This window comes from Coptis chinensis, chromosome 6 (genome assembly GCF_015680905.1).
Source record: "Coptis chinensis isolate HL-2020 chromosome 6, ASM1568090v1, whole genome shotgun sequence".
In the NCBI taxonomy this organism is placed as follows: domain Eukaryota; kingdom Viridiplantae; phylum Streptophyta; class Magnoliopsida; order Ranunculales; family Ranunculaceae; genus Coptis; species Coptis chinensis.
Genome location: NC_141461.1, coordinates 1262788 through 1280624, shown reverse-complemented (window position 1 = coordinate 1280624; position 17837 = coordinate 1262788). Strand labels below are relative to the sequence as shown.

Below are 17837 nucleotides of genomic sequence, written 5' to 3'. Positions count from 1 at the left end.
AGCGAAGCGAACGTTTTGGGCAGAGGGGTACGCGGACAAAAATGCGTTTGGTTGGTTTCTATCTGTCCTCATCTCTTCTCTTTTCTCTTCATCCCCTCTTCGTCCCTCTCCTTTTCCCTCTCCATATACTCTCAATCTCCACTCCTCCTCTCTCTCCACTCACGCCCTACTGTTTAGCAGTATACTAGTTAAGCGAGCGTTTTTGGGCGACAGGGTATGTGGCCCAAAAAGTATTTTGGTTGGTTTTTGTCTGTCCTCATTCTCGAGTAATTTCTCCTTCACTCTCCCTCTCAATAAACCCAACTCTCTCTCCCCACCACAAATCCATCTCTCCCTCTTTCTTCTCCACCTCCGCTCACGCCCCACTGCTTGCAGTTATCTAGTATTATACAGAAGTGAAAAAGACCTCATCATACAAAAAAATATCGTGGCATACCAAAATATCAACCTTGAAATATTGGACAAAAGTGGACTACACTGAAACACAAACTCTCTTGTAGTCTTGTAACAGAAAAAGATTGGTTCTTTTTTCCTGTTTCTCTTCAAATAATGGCATTTTCCATTGCTGCTGCAGCATTCAGCCCAGCAATTATTTGCAAAGCAAATAACAACCATACCTTGGAAGCAAACTACATTAAAAGAGCTGCTGAAATAGCAGATAAGTCAGCTGGTTTCACATCACCACATCCAAACTTCGGGTGTGTGATTGCAGTAGGAAATAATGTTGTTGGTGAAGGTTTTCTATATGCCCAAGGAACTAAATGTGCTGAATTACAAGCAGTTGAAGAAGGTGGAGAGTTATGTAGAGGTGCTACTGCTTTTCTTAATATGGAACCTGGAGATTGTCATGGTGATCAAACTTCTGTTTCTTCTTTGATCAAGGTTGAGGGTTTTTTTTTTTTTTTTTTTTTTTTTGCTTGTCTCTTTCTTTCAATTGTTTTTGTTGTTAATGCATTGACTATTTTTTCTCACAAACTCAAAAACAACATTTGGTTGGTTTAGGAGATCACAATTTTAATGTAATTTGAACAGTTTCTGGAGTAGCAAGTTTGGGGCAAATGTGGTTGCCAAGTGATGTTCTAAATGTTAGATTTTTATATACACGAGGAATTGTTGACGGAGTAGCAAGTTTACTAAAGTTTGGGTTGCCACTTATATGCTTATCCTATTTGAACAAGTTGGATTGTTGGAGTGCCAAGTTAACGTATATTAAAATGATAATGGCAAAGCACCGTAAGAGGTGCTGAATTTTGGCACAAAAGTAGCCTTGGGACGTCTATTCACTAGTTGGATCCCCCCGGCAAACTACATTGGTTCACTGGCTGAAAAACGGGATGCATTTAAAATTGTTGAATTGCTGGATGAATTTCTGTATTTTCACTTGTGATTTTCGTTGTTAGGGATCACTGATACTTGTGCATTAGGCAGGAATTTCACGAGTGGTAGTGGGTGTCAGACATCCTTTACAACATCTTCGCGGCAAGGGTATACGCTCATTAAGACATCAAGGGCTAAGAGTTGATGTTGCTGGAGAGGATTTGCAAAGTAAAGCGATTCAGGTTGTACAATCTATTGATTACTGACACTATTTCATATGCTTCCTGGAGTTATTTATATGTTTATCTTTTTTGTTTGATTTGTGACTTATCTGATCATTTCATAGGAATTTGAACAAGATTCGTAATATTTCTATTACACGGGTTTCACTTAATAAAGCTTTATGTTTGTAATAATTTCTAACCATCACAATTTCAACATTGCAGGAAGCTTTGAAATCATGTTTTTTGGTTAATGCTCCTTTACTCTATAGAGCCGCGTCTCGAGTTCCCTTCTCTGTCCTCAAGTATGCTATGACGCTTGATGGTATGTTTTATGTAATATTGGTTTTGATCAGAAAAACTTTCACCTTTTCAGAAGAAGCATGAATGACCCTTTTCTTTAATCTGATAAGTAAGTTGGCGTGAAAAAGGACCGCCACATTATTCTAGATAAGAAACTAAGCTGAACATCTTGTTATTATGGAACTACAATAGTTAAACATTATATCTTTTTCACATTGCATGGGATAGATTAAAAACACGTATAAAATATCCATTAGTGTCCGAAAGTCTAATACATTCCAATGATTAGACAAAGTTTATGGTTTTATGTGAAAACGAAGAGTTACGCGCAAACAAAGCTCAATAATGAAATTCAAGAATAACAGAATGTCCCCTGCCCTTTTCAGTTACATTACATTTTCCGTGTTAAATAATCCCCCTGCAATAGAGTGCAGAAGAGTTTGAAACATCAGTGAGCAGTGACAATTCTATGTGAGTACAAATCTCAGACATGTTTATTAGTAGATTCTTCCTCTGAAATGCAGGAAAAATTGCAGCTAGTAGTGGACACGCATCGTGGATAAGTAGCAAACAGTCTAGAAATCGGGTGTTTGAATTACGGGGAAGGAGTGATGCTGTTATTGTAGGAGGAAACACTGTGCGCCGTGATGGTATATACACTAATGTAATAATTGAAATTTTAATCATTTCGATTCTTAGTTTGGTAAACTCTCAGTAAACTATTTTAATACATTTTTTCTTTTTCTTTTTCATGTTTAGATCCACGGTTGACGGCAAGACATGGAGGTGGGCATTTTCCTGTACGTATTGTGATGTCACAAACTCTTAATCTTCCTGAGGTAGCAAACCTTTGGGATGTTTCTGAGGCGCGCACTATTGTTGTGACACAAAGGGGAGCTAGGAGGACTTTTCAGAAATTGCTTGCATCTAAAGGTGTTGAAGTGGTGGAGTTTGACATTTTAAACCCTAGAGATGTCATGGAATATTGCTATGATCGTGGCTATCTTTCGATTTTGTGGGAGTGTGGAGGGACATTAACGGCGCCTGCTATTTCATCAGGTCTCATACACCAGGTATTGTCACTGTTATTTCTGCAAGTAAATTTCAAAACTCTGCATATAGTGTAAAAACATCCATATGTGAATGGTCACTTTATTAGGAAAGTTGTGGTCAAAAAGTAGTTTTAGTGATGATTAACCTCATTACATATTTTTATGGGTAGTCTTAAAGTTATATGTGATGAAACGAGAACAGTACAACAGTATGCATATTCATAACTTTGCATTAGAATACCGCAGGTCTATGGAGTTAGTATCAGTTCTCAGGTCTCAAATTGTTTATGCTTCAGTTGTATACTGAACCTGCAAGGTGCATGCAGGTTTTTGCATTTGTTGCTCCTAAAATTATTGGGGGAGAAAATGCTCCATCTCCGGTTGGTGAGCTTGGAATGGTTGAGATGACACAGGCATTAAACTTAATTGACGTCTCCTATGAGCAGGTTGGTAGTAAAATGATTATTTTTTTGTTTATCTTATTCCATTATTTTTTTGCTGTATTTGTAAGCAATTCACTTAATCTGTGTTTTCATTGATAATCGTAGAAATGAAATAAGATTTTCTTTCCTCTTATTCCGGTACAGTGCCATCTCATTGCTTGTAGTTTGAGTTATATTACTAAAGACTGCTGGTTTCCAATTAACAAGACTGTAAAGATCAATGTTGGTTGAAGTGGGTTTCTATCATTTTTTAAAATGGAGAGTATGGGAAATATTTAAAATGTATTAAGTGGATAATACAAAATGATATTATGTTGATGAATATTTTGTGCATCTATCTATGCAATATAAAATTCATGTCTTTGGTTTCATCACATTTATGGAGTAAGGACCCATTTGTTTAGGGGGTTTTAAAGACGTAACTGTTTGAGTATTTTCAGGGGTACATTGAACTCTATTGTGTTTGGAACCATACTTGTAGTATATGGAAATAACTAAAAATTGAAATCGTAAACATAGACGCTTGGTGGGTTACCTGTTTTTCTATCCATAGTCTGTCCATAATCCGGATTTCAACAATAACGTCATATATTCATCTCCAACAGCAAATTAACCAGTAGTGACTTAGTGTCTCAGAAAGTCAGAAGCTTGTCTTTCTCATGTGCGATTAGCTTGCCCACTGTACTAATTGTACAGTTCATAGTGCATCACAAATGTTAAATGCAAATTTCGGTAATACAGTGAATTAGATGATGACAAAACCAAGTTGTCTTTCCCTTGATGAATACGAGACTATTCACAGATTGAGGTTGATATACTATTTTCCCATTGCTGACAATGGAACATAATGTACAGGCTTCCTTCTTCAAAATTTTCTCTCCTTTTTTATGTCTGGAATATATACTCCTGATTTTTGGTTAACTTCCAGATTGGACCAGACATCCTTGTTAGTGGGTTTCTTCAGCCAATTCCAGATTTAACACCCGTAATCCCCTCAGCAAACGAAACTTCAGCAATAGATCCAAGTGTAACTCTTTATGATGCAGACATCATATTCTTTTATAAAACATGGGATCCCTATGGGGCGTTCTCAAACTTCTCTCCTCATCTTTTACGTATGCTCGATGAAAATGGTGGTTATGTCAAGTGGCCAACCGTGGAGCATTACTATCAGGTTAACTGTGAATTTTTGGCTCTCAAGTATTTACAACCTAGGGGAAGGTTTTTTACAAGCTTTCAGCTCTTTTGCAGGCACGCAAATTTGTGGGGGTTGATGATCCTCTAGCAAGAGATAGTGTTGAGCAAATAAAACATGCGAAGAGCCCAGAAGAAGCAGCACGTTTGGGAAGGACAATGCAGAGGCAACATATTAATTTGGTATGGCTATATTCGCTGATGAGTGGTGACCAATACAAATATGTTTGTGGCTCAAGCATATGCACAAAAGCATTGTAATCTCACTAGGAATTTCAGGTCTAGCAGTTAAAACTCTGAGTTAATTTAATTATTGCAGCAACTTTATTTTGTTCTTGTAGGTAAGATCTGATTGGGAAACTGAGAAGATTGACGTAATGTACAGAGCCCTGAAATGCAAGTTTTCCATCTATCCTCATTTGAACTCTATGTTGCTGTCAACTGCGGGGTCTGTTCTCGTTGAAGCTTCGCCTCATGATCTCTTTTGGGGTGGAGGAAGAGATGGAGAGGGCCTGAATTATCTGGGCAGGCTTCTGATGCAACTGAGGTCGGAATTTTTAGGAGAGTCCTCCTGAACGTATAGTTTGTTTTAGTTAGAAAATAAGTACATTTGTTTCCCCCACTGTAACATGTTCTATGCGAATAAAAATTGTGGCCGTTTTTTGAATGGATATGTACACCAAGATCAAAATTGTTCTATAACACACATTTGTAGTTCTTCGCTGTATTCAGATTCATGTATAGGTCTTGAACTTACATACTAGTTCACACACAGTTCGGATCATAGGCGAGGACTTGCTTTTGGTAAACCCAAAATCGTCACATTTGGCACTTTTCAGTTAGCTCAAAACCGAAAGTTTCACCAAAATTTCGAGCCTTTGAAATAATCATGTGAGCGGAGCAAACGTCATTTGGTTGGTTTCTGTCTGTCTTCATTTCTTGTCTCTCCTGTTCACGCCTTCTCAATCTCTCCCTCTCCTCTCCACTCCTCCCTCTCTCTCTCCACTCTCCATTTGGCATCTTCAGCTCCGCCCCATCATTTGGTTGGTTTATTTCAAGCCTGCGAAATTCTCATTTCTGTCTCTCCTTCTTCCTCTCCCTCTCAATCTCTCCCTCTCCTCTCCACTCCTCCCTCTCTCTCTCCCACTCTCCATCTCCGCTCACGCCCCCATCATTTGGTTGGTTTCTGTCTGTCCTCATTTCTTGTCTGTCCTCTTCACGCCCTCTCAATCTATCCCTCTCCTCTCCACTCCTCCACTCTCTCCACTCTCCATCTCCGCTCACGCCCCTACTGCATACCAGTATACTAGTTTTAAATACTTAAACACTTTCACGGCCCGCAATCGTGGGCTTAGAAATTGAACTACCAGCCCAACACAAAGTTATTTGGGCTATCTGTTTTCAAGGTCCGATCCAGCCCATACAACAATCTCATTTCATCTTCTTCAACTGAAAAAAAAAAAACTCATAAACCCTACTCAAAATTAGCTCAAGCAAAACATAAATACAAAACCCTACATTTTATTTTTTATTTTTTTTTTTAATTTGAAATGAACCAAACACGCCCTTAAAATTCACCAAAAAAACAAAAATGTTGAGAAGAAGATTAACATCTATCATAACAACATCTCTTCACCAATCATCATTTTCATCCCTTTCCTCAAAACCCAATTTCCTCTCTCCAACAATATCACCAACCCCACTACCCAATTTCCCAAACTCTAGTATTAATAAGTCATTTTGTGGTCATGGCATTAGGGCTTATAGTAGTCTATTAGCATTGAATGATTTACAGCCAAGTATACCAATGAAGAAGAAGAAAAGATTGGGTCGTGGTATTGGTTCTGGGAAGGGGAAGACAGCTGGAAGAGGACATAAAGGACAGAGAGCTAGAGGGACTCATAAGTTTGGATTTGAAGGTGGGCAAACTCCGCTTCGAAGGCGGTTGCCGAAACGAGGGTTTCATAATCCTTTTAGTCTCACATTTCAGGTACATTATATTGTTTTGGAAAATGAATGTTGAAAATTTGTGATAAGTAGTATGTTTATTTGGAAATATGTATTTTTGTTGTATTAGAATGTGTTTGATTCTGTGTTGCATGGGTACGGGACGGAGTGTCTGGTTTGGACACGGGTACGACGATTTGGACACGGCAATATCTGAGAATTAGGGTCTGTTTTGCTTGTGTCCGTGTGTCCGTGTCCGTATGGGTACGCGATACAGAGGAAATTAGAGCGTACCCATGCAACAGAGGTTTGATTGTGGAAGATAGTTTTAAGTATTTCGTGGAGAATAATGTTAAATGAGATTGGAAGGATATATGTAGAGGGCAAGGTAGAAATGTGCCACCCTCGAGATGTACCATTCATGGAAGGGCATGGGAAAATTTTAATAGGATTTGGAGCAAGTGACAATGTATGTTCCACAGTGAACTAGGTACCCTGGTGCAAGTGAACACACCCTTGGTTTATAACAGTCAAATGAACAAGATTTTGTACAAGTGTAGTAAGTTTATGAGAATGGTAATGGATTTTGTAGATGGTCCAAATCATTTACACCAAGGCGAAATGTAAATTCTACTCCTTAACTGAAATTCGTGAAGACATGGTTTTCACAGTCTTAGGTTGTTGGAATGTTATGGATAAGGGTGACATTTTCATAAAATAAATTAGATATGGACTTCCTTTAGAGTGTTTCTTCGTACCAGAGGAACCGGAGTTCATTTGACACACAAAGTTAGCTGCTAGGGGATCACATGACTTGGTGTAGCTACAATATGATCAATGGGAACAACCTTCATCTCCTCAAATGTTTTTGAGTGAAAACCAAAAGGTTTTGATAAACAGGCTAGCATCATGAAGCTCCAAAGCTGTCGCACGAAAGACCTGTCTATTACTGTCAGGTCATACAGCCCAAATTCACCTGCATGCCAGTGACTCAGGACCAAAGTAACTTAGACTTCCATTTAAAGGATGACTAGACCTTCCTGGAAAATGGACAGCAGAAGAGGACGTGGCTGGTCAATTCCACTTCGGACAGACACAAAAGGCAATGGTCAGAAGTTGTACACATAGGGCAATGGTTCCTTTTTCGATTGCATCAAGAATGAAGTTGTACCTTCTACTTGTATCACTCAATCAATAGTGAGAATAGTAGACCATTAGGTCAAAGACACCGTCTTTGATTCGCGTTCTGTGATGTTGGGTCATTTTTGTTTGCCGCCCATTTATTGGTTATTTTATTTTCCTCTGGTGATCTAATCCTCTCCCTATTGTTACCTCAATTAGATTTCTCTAACTCTTGGTTTAGGTTCTATTGGGTTGCAACGGTAAATGATAAATGCACGCTAAGGGGTGCAAACCTAGTTCAATTTACACGCCTAGAGACAATGACACCCCTCTTACTCCTCTTTCAGTTTCCTTTTGTGCTTATGTGTGTGTCGGTAGGTGTGGTCCTACTTTGTGAGTCTATTTCTTTCTTTCATGTTATTATCGTTTCATGTTATGTATAATTTGGGTCCAAAATGTATGTTTGTTACTGATGCTCAACTCTTCTCGTTTTTTTTTGGCAGCCATGTGGATTGGGAAAGATAGCAAAACTCATAAATGCTGGAAAGATTGACTCTTCTGAATTGATCACGATGAAAACTCTCAAGGTAATATCATATTTTCTTTGGTTCATTCTTTGTGTTCCTCATTGTTTCTAGAGACTGATCAATGATATGACATTAGGATACTGCGGCCATTGGAAAGCAAATTAAAGATGGGGTGAGATTGATGGGCCGTGGTGCTGAACAGATTAAATGGCCTATTCATCTTGAGGTAATCATTTTTTAGTTGTTATTTGTTATTATTTTTCTGAATATTCTCTCAGGTTTAAAAAAGTTAAATGTTTTCATGATTATTATTTGGGTACCCTTATTATTTTATCTTCCTTGGTGAGTTGTTTTTTCTTTCGTGTCTAGACTATGCAATTACCTTGAGAAAGGCTTAAAATAACAATTTTATGTTAACAAACCAACTCATCTACAAGTGAAACTTGCACAAGACTAGTTTCTGCATATTTCACATTTCCAAGTCAAAAGACATTCTCACGTTTCACAGTTACTTGTGACTTGTGAGGACTAATTTTACTTTATTTGAAAATTTGCTTCTCCGTTGTCTGATTTGAAGTCATTTTCCAAGGTCTACGCCTTGATGAAAATTGCTTGACGAATTAACATGAATGGGTGGTGCAGGTGTCAAGGGTAACAGTCAGAGCAAAGCTAGCAGTTGAAGCTGCAGGTGGATCTGTCAGGAAAGTGTATTATAACAAACTGGGTTTCCGGGCATTGCTCAAACCTGAATGGTTTGACAAAAAGGGACGATTACTACCAAAAGCGGCCCGGCCTCCCCCGAAACAGAGGGACAAGGTTGACAGTGTTGGTCGCCTACCTGCCCCTACAAAACCAATACCTTTTTTGCCAGAAGAGAGAGATGTGGCTAAAATCCAAGTTGCTGCGTAAACTCTGTTACAACCCTCTTTTTGTTTTATGACGCTTTGATGTGCTTGTAGCAAATTTTTATTTTCCTTTTTTTTTTTTATTAACTTGTAGCAGAATTGTTAACAATAATTCATCTAGTGAAATTTAATGACTTCTACCCCATTTGTGGTTATTTTATTGAGAAGTGCTAACGAGCTACCCCTCTTGAGGGGCAGCGCCGTGATACCCCGTAAGAATACAACCAAAATTACCTGCTAGCCTACTGGCCTGCCTAACCATGTATCAAATGTTGCTCCAATGAATGTTGGTAGGCTATATTCGTTTTTCCTATCTTTCGCTGAAGTACTATATGAATGTTGGTAGGCTATATTCGTTTTTCCTATCTTTCGCTGAAGTACTATATAAACTTGCAATCTAATAACGAGTTACTCCTTTTGTATATTCTAAACTCCGTCTAATCTGCTCTTACTACCATACCACGTCGTCGGCTATATTGAACAAAGGACACCATTGTTGGAAAGCCATTGAGATGATGATGATTCTGATTATGATTCTGATTGCTATTGTTCTGATTTTGATTGTGATTACTAGGAGAAGAATGATTCTGATTGTTGCTCTGCTGATTATTGATGATGTTGTTGTTGTTTTGAGTTGAAGGTAATTGAATTTGATAATCAATGATGATTTTGTGTTTTGAGGATCGACCTAATTTCTCATTTGAGCATTTAGCTCTAATACCATGTTAAATAACTGAAATAATGAATGCTTGAAATTTTATTTACACCAATGAAAAACTTATCTTTGTTCTGAGTACATCATCTATTTATACTAAGCTAAAGCAATGAAACAGTTATAACAAACTTGCCTATGTGTACATAGTTAGTTACAAGTCTAACAGACTAACTAACTATTGACTAATAGTTGACTTCAAATCTTCATGCTTTGTTCTCCTCCAAAACCTTTGTTCTGTGCACAGACGAAGTTCGGATCAGTGAGTTATGCTGTGGATCTTAGAGGCAAAGCATAACAAGCATACATGAGAAAGGAGTATATCGGAGCTGCATTTTTTTATACCGAGGTGACTCTTTTCGAAAGTGAGTAAATTGTTGAGTGTAAAGAATTCAGATAGCTTAAGGCTTTGCTATGACCTGACAGCACTAATGCATTATTGCAACTATCACTGGTATTCTAGGCTTGCATTCGTAAGTATCTTTTGTAAGGTTTTCATACTTGAGTTTAATATCACTGCTACTGTTAAGTTCTATGTTTTTTTGAGTTTTGTTTTCCGTGATTCCTCAAATGACTTACAGTATACAGATTCTATATTTTAATTGGCCGTGCAATGTATAAATTGTGAAGTACATATGAAATCGGCCTAAGTATCATATTTTTCTTTGTTTGTCTATATTTACCCTTTATGTTAAATGTCTGATTTTATCTCAATCCTCACTCAAACATCCTTTGTCCCTTATCTAGACATCGGACAAGTTAGTCATTAGAACCCGTTTTTTTTAAAAAAATCCAACTTCGTCTTGTTTGGAACTTCAGAAAAAACAGGAGATGTGCCATTATTGTTAAAAATAAATAGCTATGCAGTATTAGCAATAGTTTGGTTCACATAAATTGGATAAGTTATAGGTATGCCCCCACTTTGCTAGCAGTTGTTGGGAAGTTCCAGTACAGGTTCTTGGTTAAATAAATCCTCCTTATTGGTCGCAGTTTATTTATTTAACTAACTCCCCTGCTTTTATCCTCGTTTTGACAGTACAACTACCACGTCCATTTTTACCAGAAGAGAGAGATGCGGCTAAAATCCAAGTTGCTGCGTAAACTCAGTCACTACTGTCTTTTGTTTTATGACACTTTGCTGTGGCTTGTAGCAGATTTTCTTTTCCGTTTTTTTCTAGGTTACATTGACATGCAGTATTGGACACGGATACCAATTGTCGGACACGGCAAAATATCAAAATTCGAGGTAAATTACATACAGTATGTGTCCGACACGGACACGTAGATACGTATCCGGACACGCGACACGGATTTTTTTCCAAAATATGGTGTGTCTATGTAACCTAGGTTTTTTGATAAACTTGTAGCAGAATTATTCACTATAATTCATTTAGTGAAATTTAATGACTTCTACTCCATTTGTGGATATTTTATTTCTTATTTTTATATTTTGTAAGGAATCAAACTAGGAAAATGGCCATGTTCATTAACCTCTTATGGAAAATCATATGAATTTGAATAAAACAGATTCTGAACGATTAGTAGTCACTAGCCAGTTTGATAGACTTGGATCAGGTACAACAATACTTAAGATGAAAGCTGTTGATGTTCTTATAGGAAAAAATTAGTGACAGTTCTCAGTTTTCACCATAATAATCTAGCAAGCCAAATCGGAAAATACAAACCACGAAATTCATCAGAGATAGTTATGTGGACACATTTTATTACAAGTAATTATAATCTTATAAGGCCTACATTTACCAATCTTAAGGCAGCTTAGTGGTGGAAGTGAAAGCAATGAGCTCAGGGTCACATTCGAATCTAGCCATAACTTCTTCATCCAAGGTAACTGATGCTTCTACTCCAATGCCACATTTACTATCCATTAACATGAAAATGTTCGGGGTAACCAAATTAACAGAAGTTATCCACATTGGTTTCCCCCATCCAAAATCAGCTTCGTAGAAAGAGAACCCGCACCAACTGGAAATTGTGTAAAGTTCCAGTTCACCTTTGATATGTCGTACGTTCAGATCCACGAGAGAATTCCACAACAGCGCAAGTCCGTCATCAACTTGAAGTTTTCTCACATAATCATCGTCAACTTTCATTTTTGTTTCCCGCAACTCTCCCACCAAACAATGCAACTCTGGGGCGCTTTCTGTAGTTGTTGCCATTACACCAATCATGAAATTTCCGAAAGAAAGATTAGACAACGCTGGAACCATTTTCCCACGCAGATTCATTGCAAGGGCCGCGACAGATACTGACTTTACAGACCCAGGTCTCGTTCTTGAAGCATTCAATGCACACCGCCATATGAGTGCAGAAACTGCCTCTACCCGTGTAGGGTGTTCTACATATGATTTGTGGGAAGCTTTAGCCTTGAGGGAAGCTATATTTCCTGCGTTGAAGACAAAGAATTTATTAACAACCTTTTGTATTGGGCTTGCACCGAAAGGTACATATGAGGACACATCTTTAGGAGGGAAAAGAGATGTCTGGCCAAGTTTTGGTTGAGGAATTTCACTGTCTCCCCTTGCTACGGCTGCCCAGTTATTAAGGAATAATCCGAAAGAAGAAGCATCGGCAGCTTTATGAGATATGCAAACACCAAGTGCCATTCCACCACAGTCAAAGATGTTGGCTTGAATGGATAACAATGCCCTTGGGCCCTCCCTATAGAAGTCATTTCTGTGAACTAATTGATCCAGCTCCTCTGGTATAGGATGGTTGAGAATTTGGCTCAGTTGACGACCAGTAACTCGGGCTTCGAAGAAGTTGACTCCCTCATCATTACACTCGATAAATTGATTATTATCAATGGTTCCAGCTAACGGGTAAAAATGAGTTAAGATCTCCGACAAGGATCCTTTTAAACGATGAGATCGTTCATCATTTTTTACACTGGCATTGTTGTTGGCAGGGTAAAATAGTATGAGAGACACAGCCGCTGGAGGAGCATACTGATCTACAAGGGAGAGTGTGAAGTTTCTAAGGTGATTGGGTGTTGGAGAAGATGGTTTGATAGTTTCTTGAGAGAGAACCTTAACATCAAGTGTCATATTTTCCCTTATGAGAGAAATAATGTCAGTGAACTATCGTGATCTATATAATGCTCCGTTGTTGTAACTTGTAAGTCAAATGTCTATGAATACTGAATTGTTCTAGAGAACTTAAAGTCAAGTCAAGAGACTTAGGAAAATTCTACTAAGGCGGCTGGCAGCGTGGGCCTTCTTGATGCCATGGAAGTAAAGGAACCCTTGAAACATGAAGCAAAAGAAAAGTCACGAGTAGCATCAATAGTCCAGACATAGCCACTACCAATGTTCAGATTAACACGGAACATATCTACAAGGTAAAGTGACAGTTAACTATATTCATTATTATGGTGATTTAATCGGGCACTCATCAAAAATTGGAGTGGGCAGTCTCCGGCCCAAGTCCAACAACAATAGCGCAATACACTCCCCACCTCAGCGCATACCGGCTACCATTTTTTTCAAGCCTTTTGTAGCCGGTATCATCTCTCTCGCGAGACTGAAAAAAAAAAAAAAAAAAAAAAAAAAAAAAAAAAAACTAACTTCGAGTTTTCTATCGTGTTCATACTTCGAATGTTGAGTTGTGAATTAACAATGGGAATTGAAGTTGACGATTTCATCCAATTCGAGTCGTGTCCTGTTTGAGTATATACTCAAATTTGGTTGGGTTGATTAAACTTGATTAGATTGATTAAATTTGATTGGGTGGAAGATTAAGTTGATTAAACTTGATTAGGCTGATTAAACTTGATTGAGGTGGAATATTGGGTTGATTAAACTTGATGATTTCAAACTTGATGTTTTTTTGGAGTTTGGGTGGAAAATTGGGTTGATTAAATTTGAGTTCGAGTTTACCCAAGTTTGATGAATTTGTTTTCGAGTTTGAGTTGATTAAGTGGAAGTTGATTTTTAAAATGAACATCATGACAAACAAACCGAATTTTTTAAATCCAAACGACCCAACCATGTCGCCCAAGAGAGTCCCCAAACAACCTCATCATGTCGTCCAAGAGAGTCTCCAAACGACCCCACCATGTCGACCAAAAGAGTCCCCAAACGACCCCGTCATATTGTCCTGGAGACTGCCCAAACGACCTCGACATATCGTCTAGCAAAAAACCAAGAGTTTTGTCTCAAATGACACACGCAGACCACTTGAATGTACACTCAAACTACATAGCAAAACCATTTGAGTGTACACTCAAACAACATGGCGAAACTGTTTGAGTGTACACTCAAACAACCCAAAAAGTTCGTTATGGCAAGACCGGTTGGATTGGTTGTTGGGACTAAGCTTTGATGGTAAACTTGTAATATGACAAACTTATAATATATATATACTAGCTATAACCCGTGGCTACGCCACTCTTGTCTCAAAGACACCTCTAAACATTCACAAATTCCTTAGAAACATTTGTGGGATATTTTTTCTAACTAAACTCGATTTTGACTTATTTAAATGACCAAAGCATAGACTTAACTTGCACTCACAAATACTAACTTAGCTCCTGGCTTCCCAATTATCTAAACGCATTCCTTCCATATGGTCAATTGTGGATGTATTTATTTGATATTTAAGGTATGGTTTTGTTTGTAGTTTAATTGTCTTAGAGCTTAGTTGGGTGTGCTGATGGCGGAACGCTTTTTGAAGAGATGGTTTTTTTTCTTTTAAGTAAAGAAACTGATCGAATCAAATTTCTTTGTAAGTAGTCGAATTTTTAGAAAAGGAAATAATATGTTTACTCGTAAAAGCCTTTTTTGTTGGGTTTAGCTTTTCTTTTTGGGTAGGAAGAGTTTCAATCCGGAATGACTGTTTTGGTTTAACTTGTTTTTAATAGTATATACTAAATAGGACTCTTAAAGCATTTTTAGCACAAATCTTGAGAAAATCAAGACCACCACTTAAGCCCTTATAACTTACTTAAAAACTGAGCTGTTTTGCTTTTTTTGTTGGGTTTAGCTTTTCTTTTTGGGTAGGAAGAGTTTCAATCCGGAATGACTGTTTTGGTTTAACTTGTTTTTAATAGTATATACTAAATAGGACTCTTAAAGCATTTTTAGCACAAATCTCGAGAAAATCAAGACCACCACTTAAGCCCTTATAACTTACTTAAAAACTATATATATATATAGGGTTAGGATACAGCCACAGGTACTGTAGCCACATTGTGGACACAGCCGATCCACACCTTTCATCTCCCCATCAACCCAACCCGATCCTACTACCAATTGAAATTCGAAATTTTGAAAACGAAATTCGAGAAAAACCAAAATTTCCGAATTTTGAAAACAAAAATTTTGAAACCAAAATTTTGAAATGTTTACCTTCTTCTCCAAAAAAAAATCAGTGTGACAATCTCCTCCAATTTCAAGTGACAATCATTGTGACAATCAATGTGATAAACAATCGAAATAGGATTCAAATAAAAAAATCGAATGTTTATCTTCTTCTCCAAAAAAATCGGTGTTTTCTTAATCAATCTCCAAAAAAATCAGTGGACCACAACTACACTCTCCGAAAACAATTAAGGTTTGTGTTTACATTCTCTTTTTAATCTTATCTCCAAAAATCGGTGTTTCACTTTCGAAAACAATGTGCTAATTAACCATTGTTGTGTTGAATTAAGGTGTTCATTGTGAATCAATCTTCGTTTCAAGCTTGGTTTAAGTCGGAGCAACCTTTATTTTCATAGGTTTTGTTTCTTCCATTCAAACAAGATTTTGTTGTTCATAAATTGGGATTTTGCTTCTTTTTTATGGAACTAATTGGCGTTGCTATGGGTTTGTTTGATATTTGTTTGCTTTATAAACATTTAAGTGGGATTGAATTATTAATTGAAGATATTTTGTTTGTTTACTTGATTGGATTTATAAGAGATGAATGATTCAAAATAAATAAATCATTAAATCAAGCAATGAAGTTATGAGCGGTGAACTCGTCGAGTTAGGTGAACTTCTGTCGAGTTCGGTGAACTCTATCAGAGTTTTGAACTCTTTCAGAGTTCAGAGTTTTGAACTCTGTCAGAGTTTTGAACTCTTTCAGAGTTTAGAGTTTTGAACTCTGTCAGAGTTCGGTGAACTCTTTCAGAGTTCAGAGTTTTGAACTCTTTCTGAGTTCAGAGTTTTGAACTCTGTCAGAGTTCGGTGAACTCTGTTAGAGTTTTGAACTCTTTCAGAGTTCGGAGTTTTGAACTCTGTTAGAGTTCGGTGAACTCTGTTAGAGTTCGGTGAACTCTGTCAGAGTTCAGAGTTTTGAACTCTTTCAGAGTTCACCGAACTCTGAAAGAGTTCAAAGTTTTGAACTCTGTTATAAGAGATGAATGATTCAAAATAAATAAATCATTAAATCAAGCAATGAAGTTATGAACGGTGAACTCTATCGAGTTTTGAACTCTGTTAGAGTTCGGTGAACTCTTCGAGTTCAAAGAGTTCGTGAACTCTTCGAGTTTTGAACTAACTCTGTCGAGTTTTGAACTCTGTCGAGTTCGAGTTAAAATTGGCTCATTTGAAATGAAGTGAGTTAGGAGCCACCCTCGAAATATGTATACTTTTTCCTCTTTGTCTCCAAATAATGCGCACGGAGAGCTACAACAAGCTTTTAGATGCATCGCATTGTGCGCTTAGGTTTTAAGTTGTTCTTGGATCTCTCAGTTTAGCCTGACTTTCTATATAAAATTGGAAAACTCAACTTTTTATTGGTTTGTTGGACAAGTGAAGTAGGGAAGAACTCACTTTTATGGTTGTGCATGGGCTTTCTTTTTGTATTTAGTCGGATCGAGGGGACTTACGTGGAAATGTGTTTGAAGCTTGCGATGTTTTGGTTTTGAAAGACATTTGATTCTCTTGCAGAAACCGAGGCCTCTCTTTATCTCTTTCGTTCCTGTTGCCATGAAGAGAGTGTGGAATACCCTCTTCTCTTTAGTTCACCTTAACAATCATTGTAAGAGACTGGAATTTGTACAAAGTACGACATATGACATCGATTGCATTGATTTTATCTTAAGTCTTCTAAGCCATATTTCCGCAGGCCTCCTCTAACACTAGGTTTAAAGCCCAAATGTTCACCAAACTCTGTGTCAAAATACTTTCATGAGTACTGACCCAGATTGGACTAGGGTAATAGACTTGACCCCTCGCTTGTAAAGGTTACTGCAGGGGAAGATACTTTATGTAGTTGGTTTTCCCTTCTTTTGACTATGTACTTTTACTATAGGCTAATGGAAGCCTTTTATTGTGAAGTTTTACTTAGTACCTCGTGCTTTACTTCTTTAAAGTCTATATGAAAAAGGAGAGTTTGTTGATACAAAATTGGGAAGTTGAAGTTAGAATATCTAATGTGAAGGCGTGAGGCTAATTCTTAAATACGTTTTAGAGATGAAGTTGCAAAGGAAAAGGTGATTTGGATAGTTATACAATCGAGGTGTCCAAGAAGAGATATCTTCACTTCGAGATGATGACAAAAATCAAATTTTGGATTTTGCTAAGTAACATGGACACTTTGTATATGACATATGGCCACTTCCATAGTTATTTATCTGTAAAAGAGACACTTTTAAGGTCTTGAACCCAAGAGTTAGTTGTGTAACTAAAGAATAGAAATGGTTTTATTTTTAATTAGTCGTGGTCCTTGTGTCCTAGTTCAAATAGGTCGTAGTTTTCTTTTTATTGGTTTGTTAGACAAGTGTAGCTAAATGGATGTTTGTTTGTTTGGATTTTTTATTCTGTAGATGGAAAGAACTCGTGCAATAGGTGTGGTGATAACACTCATTCATCAGAGAAATGTTGTTGGTTGTCTACGCCTTGTTGCATTCGAAAATGTCGTGGAAGTAGGATCCTGAAACAGTCGAGCCAAATCCAATCTCTTGGGAAAAAAATTTTGACCTGTCGCGCTTGCGGAGACTTCCAATGGTTGGAAGACGCGAGAGCATCGTCATTAGTACCTCTAGAGAATCTAAGATGCAGACAGTTGAATTGCGCGGGGTTCAGAAAGGTTAACACAACAATGAAGAAAACGGAAAATGAAGGCAGAAAATTCTTGAATTGCACCGAGTGT

At 37.6% G+C, this 17837-nt stretch overlaps 3 protein-coding genes and 1 long non-coding RNA gene across 4 annotated transcripts; 3 read left to right on the top strand and 1 right to left on the bottom strand.

Moving 5' to 3' along the window:
* The first annotated feature begins 486 nt into the window (after nt 1-486).
* On the top strand, nt 487-5248 carry LOC147490542 (cytidine/deoxycytidylate deaminase family protein). The gene is made up of 9 exons (XM_086563750.1): nt 487-882; nt 1425-1559; nt 1764-1863; nt 2366-2491; nt 2601-2914; nt 3220-3339; nt 4265-4510; nt 4588-4713; nt 4872-5248. Exons 1-9 carry the CDS (start codon nt 550-552, stop codon nt 5103-5105), a joined length of 1734 nt encoding a protein of 577 aa, XP_086419876.1. The 5' UTR covers nt 487-549; the 3' UTR covers nt 5106-5248.
* Nucleotides 5249-5997: 749 nt separating this feature from the next.
* On the top strand, nt 5998-9176 carry LOC147490541 (Ribosomal protein L18e/L15 superfamily protein). Its single transcript, XM_086563753.1, has 4 exons — nt 5998-6520; nt 8103-8186; nt 8263-8352; nt 8769-9176. The coding sequence occupies exons 1-4, from the start codon at nt 6122-6124 to the stop codon at nt 9033-9035; spliced, it is 840 nt and encodes a 279-aa protein (XP_086419879.1). The 5' UTR covers nt 5998-6121; the 3' UTR covers nt 9036-9176.
* Nucleotides 9177-9531: 355 nt separating this feature from the next.
* On the top strand, nt 9532-10905 carry LOC147490540 (uncharacterized). Its single transcript, XR_015197316.1, has 3 exons — nt 9532-9671; nt 9991-10092; nt 10780-10905. It is a non-coding gene; the product is annotated as an uncharacterized LOC147490540 (long non-coding RNA).
* Nucleotides 10906-11330: 425 nt separating this feature from the next.
* Nucleotides 11331-12907, bottom strand: LOC147490539 (akuammiline synthase 1-like). Its single transcript, XM_086563751.1, has one exon. It carries the CDS (start codon nt 12806-12808, stop codon nt 11510-11512), a length of 1299 nt encoding a protein of 432 aa, XP_086419877.1. The 5' UTR covers nt 12809-12907; the 3' UTR covers nt 11331-11509.
* Nucleotides 12908-17837: the final 4930 nt, after the last annotated feature.

What these genes read in the sequence shown, in the direction of transcription:
- LOC147490542 (XM_086563750.1), top strand. Translation starts at nt 550, where the DNA reads ATGGCATTTTCCATTGCTGCTGCAGCATTCAGCCCAGCAATTATTTGC. An exon ending in GTATGCTATGACGCTTGATG is followed by an intron (nt 1,864 to 2,365) that starts GTATGTTTTATG and finishes TCTGAAATGCAG; the next exon opens with GAAAAATTGCAGCTAGTAGT. An exon ending in TTGACGTCTCCTATGAGCAG is followed by an intron (nt 3,340 to 4,264) that starts GTTGGTAGTAAA and finishes GTTAACTTCCAG; the next exon opens with ATTGGACCAGACATCCTTGT.
- LOC147490541 (XM_086563753.1), top strand. Translation starts at nt 6,122, where the DNA reads ATGTTGAGAAGAAGATTAACATCTATCATAACAACATCTCTTCACCAA. An exon ending in TCACGATGAAAACTCTCAAG is followed by an intron (nt 8,187 to 8,262) that starts GTAATATCATAT and finishes ATATGACATTAG; the next exon opens with GATACTGCGGCCATTGGAAA. An exon ending in AATGGCCTATTCATCTTGAG is followed by an intron (nt 8,353 to 8,768) that starts GTAATCATTTTT and finishes TGGGTGGTGCAG; the next exon opens with GTGTCAAGGGTAACAGTCAG.
- LOC147490539 (XM_086563751.1), bottom strand. Translation starts at nt 12,808, where the DNA reads ATGACACTTGATGTTAAGGTTCTCTCTCAAGAAACTATCAAACCATCT.